Source organism: Anser cygnoides, chromosome Z (genome assembly GCF_040182565.1).
Source record: "Anser cygnoides isolate HZ-2024a breed goose chromosome Z, Taihu_goose_T2T_genome, whole genome shotgun sequence".
NCBI classification, from domain to species: Eukaryota; Metazoa; Chordata; class Aves; order Anseriformes; family Anatidae; genus Anser; species Anser cygnoides.
Window position 1 is genome coordinate 48,789,048 of NC_089912.1, and position 13,097 is coordinate 48,802,144.

At 37.5% G+C, this 13,097-nt stretch overlaps 1 protein-coding gene across 2 annotated transcripts in view; it reads left to right on the forward strand.

Moving 5' to 3' along the window:
- The window catches only part of PCSK5 (proprotein convertase subtilisin/kexin type 5), a 251,048-nt gene that overhangs the window by 62,334 nt on the left and 175,617 nt on the right, over nucleotides 1-13,097 (forward strand). For both annotated transcript variants that reach the window (XM_066988258.1, XM_066988259.1), the window contains exons 4-5: nucleotides 10,621-10,764; nucleotides 13,019-13,095. In XM_066988258.1, coding sequence (XP_066844359.1) covers nucleotides 10,621-10,764; nucleotides 13,019-13,095 — 221 coding nt within the window. The remainder of the gene's footprint in view (nucleotides 1-10,620; nucleotides 10,765-13,018; nucleotides 13,096-13,097) is intronic.

A 13,097-nucleotide genomic window follows, 5' to 3' on the forward strand; every position in this document is an offset into this window, starting at 1 on the left:
GATGGATGCAGAAGAATTGTCAACAATCACAACATTAATAACTCTTACCCTTAGTTATATCTGTTTGTGTATTGTTTTCACTTGCAATGCTCTTACCATAGTTTTCCTTATTGCTTTCTCTGGGTGTGCCATTTGTCCATCTGCAAATTTATTGTTTTTTGTTGCTGTTGTTTGTTTGTTTTTGCTTTGTGTTTTTGTTTTGTTTTGTTTTGTTTGAGGTACCTGCAAATGGTAAGGCAGTTATCGACAGGTGCTGCATTTCAAAGCTGAGACATGGTCTACACACAGACTCTGTAAACCTGACTGTAATGGATGTGATTTTCTTCCCATTTCCAGTTAGACCAATTACATTTTCTAGTCCTTGATGTACATAAAAGGTGCTTATACTGAGCTTGTATGTTCTCCTAGTATCAATTCAAAATTAACTTCTCAGTTCAGTTTGCATCATTCCAAATACTCAATTACTTTATCTGCAACTGGGGGAACTTCCTTCATAGTACTGTTGCAGTAAACACAATCTATCTGTCTTTAGTGATAAAGATGAGTGTTTAGTTTAGCAGCAGCTCCCAAAGACCCTTAAAATCTTTTTACTAGAAAGCTCTGTAGACATTGGTCTGTGCCTAGTTCTCCATAAAATCAGTGCCTGCTAATACATTGCACTTCTCCAGAACCTTTTTGCAATATTTGTATTTTCTGATACAGCTTGAATCCTGACACTATATTGAGATTTCTTTTAAGACCCGTTCCAATTTTCACAGCATTTTTACATTCTTTGTCTACTTTGCACAGTATTTCATTCACAGCTGTCATATGTTTCTGGACTAACCTTCAGCGTTTCAGAAGGACTTTAACATTTAGTCAGTTGAGTCAAATTTTCTGAGACAGTAGAAAGAGTAACTTTCTAATACTTTTTTGCCTTATCCAAAACTTTCATTTCTTGAATACTTTTTCTTTCCCGTGTCTCACTAGATTTCTCAGGGTTAGTTTTCTCATTTCTGCCAGATGATCTCATCTGCAAAATATAACTAGCCACTCCCTCTAGTGGTTTGGCCTTATCTTCCCAGGTTTCTCTTATAATACGTAGTGGGCCTTGCATTCATCAACCATAGCATGTTCAAATGGTGAAAAGCCCATTGGTGCCTATGGTACTTACTTCCCTATAGGCAAACTAAAATAGCAGCCATTCATCTTAGTCTGATCCTGCACTGTTAATGAATTTTCACAGCATGCATTTCAGAGTTAGATTAAATATTTCTATAAGGCTGTCTAAGGAGGGTATAGAGTGATTTTTATACTTCTGTCTCAAGAGAATGGTTTCACGAGCTTAAAGTTTGTCCTCTGGCAAGTTATAATCTCCTCTGACATACCAACCCAAGCAAATAATGGGACCAAGGGTACAATAACCTGATGGCTCTTTATGGCTCTTAGGGAAAAAGACTTCTAGGTATCAAGTAGCATAGATGTTTATTGCAGAAGTAAAGGCAATGTGAAACAGTTCCAGCCCCAAGAACTCCATATGCCCACAGGAAAATGTGGAAAAACTCCCACTCTGTTCCTAATAATGGAATATGGGACTGTCACCATATTTTGAGCTCCATGTTCCCCATTTCTGCTACCCTCTTTTGTCCCTTGAGGAAAAAGTAGGGACGTGCATCTTTCCTTCAGACTCCTGAATGAGTCCTGTTGTCTCACATCCCTCCCTCTCATTGTCCCTCTCTCCCTCCTTCTCCCTCAGGACATCCCACCACCATTAACACCAGATGTCACCAAGCTATTGCCTCATGGATCAAAGGGATCTGACCACAATGTAAAATAGAGAAAAAAAAGACTGCAGTAATGCAAAAGTCCTTAAAAATTTGGGTATGAGTATTCAGAGCTTTCTTCATCTGTTTCCTCACAAGTCCTCCCTCCTAAATCAGCTCTCCCTACCCCAGTATTTGCATAACAGCAGATCCTTCTTAAACATCACTCTTATCCTTGCAAAATAAAAAGATAGAGGAAGGGGAATGAAGTGGGTTTGTATAAGCCCTGGTCTCCTCCCACTCTCATCAGTCTTATTAGGAAGGTTAATGATTAATTGGAGCCATCTGCTCAGAGACTTCCCTCTGTATGGCGAGTTTGATTCTGTCACATATGTTCACACAGTCTGAATAAAATGATCTTCCTCTCCCATGCTTCTTAACAAGTTGGTAGAGGGGTAGTAGGGTAGTAGTCTTTCTCCTCAAAATGGCTTAAAAAGGAAGTTGTGAAGAAAGTGTCTTTTATAGCTTAGAGAGAATCCCTAGAAAGTTATGAAAACTATTTTGAAGCAAGACTTACTATCTGTCTGTTTAATTGTCATCTTAGAAATAACAAAAACATCAAGTCTAGCTTGAAAGAGAGAGATAACAAAGGTCGGTCTACTAGGTGACTGCAAACTGTCTTCGGGTTAGTTTTTACTCATACGTTTTAACTGAAAGATTAGGAACTCTGAATTTTTTTATCAAAAGATGTAAACTGATCACTGAAAGCAGATGATAATAAAACCAGAAATATCTTACTAAGCTAGCTAGAAACACCTTCTTTTAATTGTCCAATATTAATTTTCTTGTACTTTCTTTCATGTTGCAATGCTCCTGTTTTACCATTTGTTAAATCCTCACAATATACATGCCGAATAAACAGCACATACAAACAATATGGCTATTTTTATAATTCTGATGACCTTTAGGCTTTTTCTAGCCCATTCTGTACTCACAAATCTGGAAATTAGGTGGATTTTAGCCTGGCTACAGTACTTAAGAACAAGAAAACTCAGAGAATCAACATTTAACCTGGATGCTGGTTCTCTTTGATTCATGTCACTGTTTAAATATCACATATCTACAGTGATAACCACAATCTACAGCTTTGTTTGAGACCTCTCAGGCTGTAAAGAAAGTTAGGGAGTTAAGGAGATTAGTATTACAAGCCTCTAGCATTCAAAACTCACAAGTCATGCCAGAATATAGTCTTGAATTTGCATATAAAATCAAGAGCTTAGATTTTTTTTATTTTATTTTATTTGGCTTTTGTGATCTGAGACTGTTCCCATTTTCAAAATCTTTTATGACCAAGAGAAGTAAAAAAGACTCTTAAAAGCGTGAACACTCAAGCAGTCATATAGTCATATGGACTCCATGAACTGATGCATTTAAAAAAAAAAAAAAAAAAAAGCATCTTGGGACTTTGTGTAAAACTGCCCTATTTCTCTCTCTTTTTTGGGGACTTAGAGGAGGTCAAATAAAAATATGAAGCAAAGGCCACAAAAAATGGCAGAATGGAAAGAATTGTCTCTCTGAGGAATTATTCATCCTTCGTGAATACTGGATCCCCAGGGTTGATGCTGCACAGCTGGGGCCAGGGAGCAGCTGTTCTTTTCATATATTCTCTCTGATTAATAAAATAATTATTTTTATTCTTAAACAGGATTTTAGGCAGGTAAAAGTACACATTACCTTTTGGTTCACTTTCTGGCCTTTTTTTGATAAGTAAGCTATTTGTATAGTAGTAGCAACATCAGTAGTAGCAGCAGCACCATTAGTAGTAACAGTCATCATACAGGCATCTTGAGAGAATACTGCTACATATAGGGATGTATTTCTATGCATGCTTTTTTTCTTCCTTCATTCCTTAGCAGTAGCCACAAGCTGTGGAAATTATTTCTCTCCTCCTTTGTCTATCATTTGCTGATTCCCCAAGAGGTTTTTCCAGCAATTCCCAGGCAGAAATCTGTCTGGACGTTGATATAGATCTTACAACGTTAGCACTGATTCAAGGTATACCAGTTGCACCAGGTCTATAGTATGCCAGTCATATGACAATTTGTACATCCAAAGTAAAGCGGACACATCCTGGCTGCTTTAATTCACATTTTCCTTTTTTACTTTCTTTTCTTTCTGTGTCTTTATGTGTCTGTGCTGTTTGGTGGAGGATATGGTGGGCCTTTTGCATTTATGTGAATATCTCTTTTCACATTTCATTTGTTTAGTGGAGGTAGCAGAACACACACAATGACCACAATGCAGTTTTAGCTACAACTCTCTTGGCCTTGAAGTAGTCTCTGTAGTGCCCTCCACTTGGGAAAGAAATAGGACTAGAGGCAGGCATCCTAATGGAGCAACAAGTCATGCCCCACATGGAACAAAGAGGCAATGTTAGAAGCACGCTATTCCTCTGCAGGTTCCAGAACTTGCAACAGGGAGAGAAATTCTGCCATCTGCAGAGCTAGAAAGAGGGAAAGTTTTCCACTCCTAAAAAGTTGTCATCAGCCTGGCAGCCTATGGAACATGGACATGCAGGGCTTTCCTAAATTAATTCATGTTTGAGGCAGCACACGGGTTACAGAAGAAACCAGTGTTGACTTCAAAAAGTGCCCATGATGGAAAAGTAATGGAATTGTCTTGAATACAAATTTAATACATTATGAGTTACTCTATTTTTGGAAAGAATAGCAACGTAATCACAAAGAATAAGAGTTACGAGCTCCATATTTTTCACTGCAAAAAAACATAAAAACAGCCTTGTATGTTATTCTTGTCTGACTGTAGCCATCGGATACTCCAATGAATACAAGAAGCCCTTTTATACTGATTTCCTGTTCTCCTTCATTGCTTAAACAGGCGTAAAATAATGTATGCCTGTGATTGTTCTTATGGGTCTCCAATTGTATATTTATTTGTTAACCTAAAGAATCAATAAAGCTTAAGAATGAAATTCATCTCTGAAGTAAATTAACTAAACCCTCTCAAGTTGCACAAGCAATAAATTGTTTTTAAATATTTAACATGGTGCACTTTCGGAATATTTCTATTTATACTGACACAGATTAAAAAAAAAAAAAAGAAAAAAGTAACAATTCAGTAAACACATGGCTCCAGAAGTCAGACACAATTCAATGAAAAAAAATCCTGTGTTTGAGATGAATCAGTCCTTATATTATCTGTCTGCTCCTGATCGATCTTCAAATCTTGTGTGCAGCTGTAAAAATAAATGATTTAAAGGTGAAACAAAGAAGAAAATCATTTCCTATACAGTTAGCAATTGCTTTGTATCATGCAATAAATATCACATTATATTTAAGGAAAATTTTAAAAATTATGCAAGTATACATTCTGCTTATAAAAATCCATCCCCTTTTTGTGTATTGTGATGAAAGAATAAAAGATGTGAGAAATACTTCCAAAAAGAAATGTTATTTTAATAGTCATCTTAGAAAGTGTGGCTTTCAACTGCTTATTCTAGAGAAACCAAAAAGTAATTTCAGTAAATCATTTCAGTTCTTCAGGTTATAATGCTCTTCAAAGCATGTTGTCATGATTTCTGTAACATTACGAGAGCCATTTTAATAAGTATCCTGCCTTTCCATGTCTCCTGATTACCTCCCTGCTTATTTCTTTCATTCCCTTAAAAATTGGATCACATCAAAAGCATAAAGAAAATAGACAGATTATTTCTTCTCTCTCTCTCTCTCTCTCTCTCTCTCTCTCTCTCTCTTTTTTTTTTTTTTTTTTTTTCCAGGAAACAGGAACAATTGGCAAGTTTTAACTTAGAACACTGCACCTCAAAAAGCTGAATATAGCATCAGGATGTCTCCTCTACTAAAGTTAAAAGCTGCTAAATTTTGCTGCCTATGCATTTGCCTGGACCATCTATGAGTGCCAAATACCCCATATTATGTGCCCTTCACAAAGCAGGTAGATGGCCTCTCTTTTCTGATGCCAGGATCCTTTCCTCGACTGCCTGTGCCCTCGTTCTCCCTGGTTGTGTTGATCAAGGTAAATGCATAGGCACTTGACTGTCCTTCCTCCTCTGTGTGAGATCTTGGGAAACTTCTCTGTCCTCTCCATGTCCTCTCCACAGGTTTGTGGCTGACATCACTGGGTTGTTGATGCAGACAGCATGGCCACAGTCTGCAGAGTCTGTTTATGTCTGCACCAAAGACCTCTTAATTTCTATTCTAACAAGATTAGAATAGAAATTCTATTCTTTTACTTACTTATTCCTTTACTATGCTCAGTTAATCTTATTTACTATTCTTATCCTATTCTCTTACTTATTTATTAACTTTTTAAATACAGAAAGGGTCTATATTTTCTAATCTCTCACTAGAGACTAGTATTTCAGACCTTTCCTGGGATCAGAAGCATATTTAATGTGCCACTAAATTAGATCCAAGACCTGCCAGCTCACAATTGGTCCTGAAAATTGTCTTATTCTGCTTATCATTTTGTGTTTATGTTTCCCCTACTATATTGATGAGCATATATGAATGTATTGATATATATTTTTTTTTGTCAAAAAAATTCCTGGCAGCTCAAAAACTATAGGAAATCAAAGTAATGTACCTTCTGAAGACTTACAGAGAGCACAGTAGATCTTTTCTGAAAGAATTCATGTCACAGGATTAGATATTTCTATTTCTACACTGTTTTTATAGGCATGGCAAAAGAGAGAGCAGAATTTCGTAGTCACTGTTCTTTTAATTTGATTTCAAGTTCTGGAATTCCAAAAGGTTTTGGCCATTAATATGATTCTTAATTTTCCATTTTCCATTTTGCTATTGATCCCTAACTGCATACACCAAGCCCCAAGCCCACCAAAATTAGTGCAGCACACAGGCAATGTTAAAATAATGATAATGACTACAAGCTAGTTTTTAGACATAATTTCACAAAATAGTTAAGAGAATCCAAGCACATGTCTAACACTGAAAGCACTGTGCAAATGATTGGAATCTAATACGTCAAAACAGAAAACTTTCTAATGTTTTGTCTGCTTGTTAATTGCAGAGGCAGGCTTTCAAATTGTCTGTCCAAAGATGCCTAAGTGATTATTTTGTCTTTTTACACTCATAGTAATTGAATTTCAAGTATGAGAAATTTTCCAAATCTGACATTTTCTTTGCTAGAGCCCTCTCCCTTCCTATGTGTCCTTCAACCGTCTTTCACCCTTGCAGACTGATTCTATTAAATACCAACGGTAGCATCATTAACATTTTCCAATTAAACAGTCTAAAGAAAAACACCATCCTTTGAGAGCCTTTTAAAAATCTCAGTTAAATTACTCTGTGTAAGTGGGTGAGAGGTTGTTTATTCATTTTGATGGTATCCTCCAGGCAATAGATGAAACCAACATATGTTGAAATGATGCTGGTTTACTGCAGTTGTCTAGTCATGATACCAATGCAGGAAATTTCTGAATTACTTGATCTGCTGGGAGTAGGGGGAAATTCCATAGACAAATTTATTCCATAATTCCATATTCCAAGTGCGGTTTATACTATTCCCTTCAAAATTAAATAACAACAGTTCAAAGATTAAAAGATCTAATAGAAACCTTGCAAACCCACAGCTTTTGTAGATTAACATGACAAGGTTTGTTTTTAACTCTGAAAAGAGAGAACAGGAAAAAATTGACAATGAGCTTGAAAATTCAATAAATGCCCACTGACATAAAATCCAATCTCTGTGAATCACATAATTTTTATTATCATGACTGTTATTTTATTCTTTTTTATTTGGCTAACACTATAAATTGAAACAGTGCTTCCAAATCCTTTTAAAAACAGCTCTCTGGTAAGCAGCTGACAATGTAAGTTGGATAGGTGTAAAGAAGCAGCACATGGTTAAAAAAAAATAATAGAATGGAACTCAATAGTGGAAAATCCCTTACAAGAAATGTTTTTGAAGGAAAGAGGAATTTAAAGTGACAGGAAAGAGTGCAAGTGAAACCAAGTAATAGCATGTTAGAGGGTATTCCATGTGAAACGGTGTATCTCTACTATATTACATAGTATTGGAAGAGTAATTGCTCTCTAAAATGTGAAATGTTCCTGATAAAAGCCAAATCTTCTGACTGCTTTGAGAGAAATGTGCACAGTCAGATTAATCCTAATACAGAGGTAATGCACAATTTGGGAAGCTGAAATTAGATGTTGAATCAAACAAAACTAAAAATTAATTGGCAAAAGATAGTATTGGCAGAGAAGAATAGAGTTAGGAACAAGGAGAGAAAAGCGTAGATAAAATAGTAGGAGAAAGCAGAAAGAACAGTGAGGAACAGAGCTGAAAAGAAAAAAAAAAAAGTGCTATTATTAATAAGACTTGAGAATAAGTAACATATATTAACAGTAAGAACCGAACACCTCATCTGCTATTGAACTACTCCCAGTTGGATGGATCTCCACTGCCTTTGTATTCTCTGTCTGTATGTCACGTATGCTGTGATCCAAAGTTTTATGTGGGCACACACATTTATGCCTGCTTTACCCCTGGAATTTCTTTTATGCAGGAAGATTTTGTTTAGACTACCTTTCTGCCCAGTCTTGGAGCAGAGCAAGGTAATTTGAATATCAATTTGATCTGGTACATCTCTTGCACACTAACAGAGCACACGGTAAAGTGAGCAATGTCTCTTTCATTGTGTTCGCCTGCATGTGTGTGGCAAAGCAGCAGATGAATTAACTCCTTTCTGCCACCACCACAAACAGCAGTTCAGGAGAGGTAAGTGAGGGCAACAGGCCATGCCAGCAGCATTAATGGAAGAAGTAGTCATCTTCTGGTGGAGAGCCAGCATGCTTTCAGAGAGCCAGCATCCCTTTCAGGATTAAAAAGCATTTGCTTGCTCATCCTGCCTGGTTTGACTGGCTGGGAAGCAAAACAACAAGATTATCCCACATGAAGAGAGGACAAAGTGAGCAGCATAGCATCCAAAGGATCATTTGAAATTTCAGAGAAGGGGATGAAAGTGTGAAGTAGTGTCCCAGTTACTTTGACTGGAGGCCAGGGCCAGGAATCCTGACTGCACATTGCCATTCTCTCCTGGGCTTGCTCTGTGGCTGGGGGCAGGTGCTTCCACTTTTTGTCTCCTTGTCTTCACACCAATAGATTGTGAATAATGATACCAGTTTTGTGGGCATTTTCTGATGTTTAATTCAGTAACACTTTTGAAAAGCACAAAGGCACCTGGAAACACAACATGCTTTTGATGTTGCTGTTTGTACATTAGAAAGCCCGACGTGTACAACTGTTACATTCAGTGTACAGATGGCAAGTTTAGACTGTAGTTAATTCCATAAATCCAGCAGTGTGAACATTTCCAAGCAGTACACAGAACAAAAGCATTAAGTCAGGCCTGTACATTCCTTGGAACAGGGCCCTGAAAGTATTCAAGTGCCTTTGTGTGTGGATGTATAGACAGATAGACAGGCAGGCAGGCAGGTGGATGTTTGCATGCACAAGGAAAAGACGGCAAGGGAGACTGTATGCTGTATGTATGTGTATGTAGTACCTAATAATGCAGTTTTGATTTAGTAACAGCAAATGACCACTCTTAAATCCAATGTTTTTTTATGAAAGTGAAGAGGGAGGGAGGAAAAGGGAGACAAAGGAGGAAAAGTAGGATGTGATAGCAACCTGATGTCAGTTTGCATGTTAGCCTGTAGTGCGCTCATGTGCAGGAGGAAAGGGTTGGGCCAGCTCAAGGTGAAGTGCATCCCCCCTGGATGTGTTCATACTGCTTACGATTTGTGGGGTGCCAAAATGTCAGGCTGAGATGAGAGCACAAGGCCATGGAGCAGGGTGTGAGGGCCAAGCACACTCGCGTGGATGCTGTTGCTATGATACAAGTTTCAGGGTCAGTCTCTGTTTTCCTTCCTTACTCCCACCCTTTGCTTTTCCCCTCTTATTTGTGCCCATTGCTCTGCCTGAGCCTGGAAGGGGCTACAGGAAGGGGAGCTGATGGGCCTGCTTCGCCAGGGACAGCTCTGCCTGCGGGCCAGAGCTGCTGGTGGGGCAGATGGACAGCCGTGGGTCACGTCTCACTGCCACGGCACACCAGATCTCTTCATGTGATCTGGGTGCATTTGTGTCAAGGAAAGAGGCTTTTGGTTTTAAAGTACCCTAAACTTTTCTTTTCTCCAGACGTGGACGCACTGAAAGCTGTATCACAGACTGCTCTCTGTCTAACTATCTGCAATTCTTCAGACACCTTCAGCTGCAAGTTTTTCACTTTTTTGGTTACAGGTTCTTAACTGCTGCTCATCTCCTGCTGATACTGCACAAAACCTGCCAAAAGCCTTCTTTTGTAGATAGAATTGAATCTGGATTACTTTCCAGACATTCTGTCAAGAAATTATGCAGCACATAAGCTCCAAAAAGCAGTACTTGTTTTCGTGGCCGTTTCTGTACAGGCTTTTGTCTCCTTTTATCCACATATGGTTTGTTTTTCTGAAAAAATTCGAATAATTCAAATGTACATTTCAAATAAGGACACTTAACAGTCAGGAATAGTCATTTTATTTTATACACAGATCCTAGTGGTTTATTGGGGTTGGTTGCTTCCTTTTTCTATTGCTTAGCATGAAAAGTAATCTGAGAAAAAAAAATAACAGGCCAAACAATTTTCATACAATTTGACATTTCTTTTTTAATTATTCATTTCTCTCTAAATGAAGGTGTTGATCTTTTATAGTTGCTATTCAAATCAATGTTCTTGTGCTAATTTAAATGGTAATGTTGATGTAAGTAGGATAATATCTCAACCCTATACTGCTCACTAAGCTGCAACATCCAACATTTTTATCTCCTCTTCTCTCCACAGCACTGCAGTGATAACACCCATCATTGCCAATCAGATATGAATATAGTAGGTGCTTGGAAGAGAGGTTACACTGGAAAAAATGTTGTGGTCACCATCTTGGACGACGGCATTGAAAGAAACCATCCAGACTTGATGCAGAATTATGTGAGTGTTTGCTAGAGTCTGATTTGCTGCTGCATTATTACTGTGCAATAAATTTGCTGCCCCTAGAAACATGGAGGGAGGGAGGAGGGAAGGGAGAAGATTCATACAAGGGTTTCCTCAAATTGGAAGGAAAAGAGATGGATTTTGGTAATCTGTATTCTTTTAGTTAAGACTATATTCAGCCAGAATGTCTTTAGTATCTAGATGCCTCATGTAGCTGAGTCCTGCATTTCTGAAGAACTGGGACCAATAAACAGATATTTTTTTCCTCTTCTCCATAATTATTTTACTTAATATCTTCACACTTTCAGAACTTAAGGAATGGAAATACCCTGCTTTTCAGTTAATGTGAGCAGCTGAAGTCTGTTTTCGACAAATACATTTAGCTAGCAAGAAAGTAGCTCGTCTTGAAGGCTGTAATGTTAGATGTATTGTTCTATGTGTTTATTTTTAAAGCTAGTTATCTTATTGCTGGAAGTAATATTAAAGGAAAAGGTTATAACTCAATTAAAAAGAGGTGTAGAATATTTTGTGGTCTTTATAATAAGTCTCTCTAAACTCCAGTGAGCCCCTTCCCAGTTTTCAATAAGAGGAGATCTGTGTCCTTTGTTTACCATGTCCGGTATTTCATGTCCCCTCAGAAGGTTTCTTTTTGCTTGTGGTTCATCATGTTTAAATGATTGTTTTAATATACCTTGGAAGGACTGCATAATGTGAAGAGAAGCTGCTTCTCTAGTGGGTGACTTCTTGTGTTTGTATCTGAGCTTAAAGCTGCTCAGAGTGTCAGGACCATGCTTTGCTGGGGTGATTTTTCCCGAGTTTCAGGAATAGGCATTATCCAAAAGCACAAGACCTTGGCAACCTTATTATTTCTCTGAAATGACGTGTGTGAGCTGAATATTCACACAAGATAAGGAAACAAACAAATACAGATGTGTTGAGTACAACCAGTGAAGATGACCAGCACAAGGCATGCATATACCTTTAGTCCTGTTAGGGTCATAGGCCTTGTAAAAAAACTCTCAACACAGGCTTTTTTCCAGGTAGCATACCATCTTGACAAGACATTTAAGACATGAAGGCAACAATAATATCATTAATAACCCATCAAAAGTTACAGTCTTGTCCACAGTTTAAAGCCATTTATTTTAAATTAGCCACACTTACATCCATATCCTTCCCCATGCTGCATGTGGAACTCAGATCTGAAATACATGAGGACTGCATAAATAGAAGTGACAGGCTGTTGCCCTATTTGTCAGTATGTGATTGATCCTAATGCATGCCACATCTTTCCCTTTAATCTTTAAAGTTGTTTAAACAAACCAAATATTTTACCCCCTCATTGAATGACCCAGATTGTCACTTCATCCCAGTACTGTCCTTCCACTGAATTTAAAGCAGCTATTTATTCCCTTACCACCTCCTCTCTTTTTCCTCATGCCAAGAAGGAATTCCCCCAAAGCAGTACGCATTGCCTGTTTGATGACAAATGCCTTCTATATGTCAGATTATTGCTGGTGTGGCTGCAAAAAGGAATATTTGAGGTGGATGTGGTAACTGGTTTTGAAAAAAGAAGAGATTAAAAAGAACTGCTTGCCATGTCAACACACTGCATGCTACCACATGGATTAATGGAAGCCATACAAACCATCAGCTATTTACTCTATAAACTATTTTCAGCTGTAAGAATCTTGGTAAAATTTGAAGTAGAAATGTATTTGAAGTAGAGATATATTTGAAACAGTTACACTCTGAAACAAATAGGAATTCAATGTATGTTGCATTTCAAGCTGTATTTTTTTAACAATATCCTTAAGAAAATTATATTGTTTCCTGAAACTATGACTGGAACTTCAGTCATCATCCTGCAGATAACTTTTCTTGAATCTTGAAACATTTAACGAAATCCCAGTTTTGAAAATGAACTCTCTTAAGTTCCAAAAGTTTCTTAGAAGGAATGTAATTTTTTGGTTTAATGAAACAGAACTTTCTGTTTCCTCTATGCAACTGAACTATGGCTTTTCAGAGCATTCATTATTCTCTTCCCTTTTCCAAAGATTAAATAAAATCTGTAAATCCCGTAATTATTAAATATATAATCCTTTCCTAAAAAAATGCAATCATCATAAAACCACAGGAATGTTAGTTAACCTAATTACTCTCTTGTAGAAACCTGCTGAAGAATGTATAGGCTACATGACTCAATGACTAATTAATGAGAAACTGGTTTTATTTCTCCTGTTGGCTACAGGACTCGCAGGCCAGTTTTGATGTCAATGGAAATGATTTTGACCCTATGCCTCGATATGATGCCAGCAACGAGAACAAGT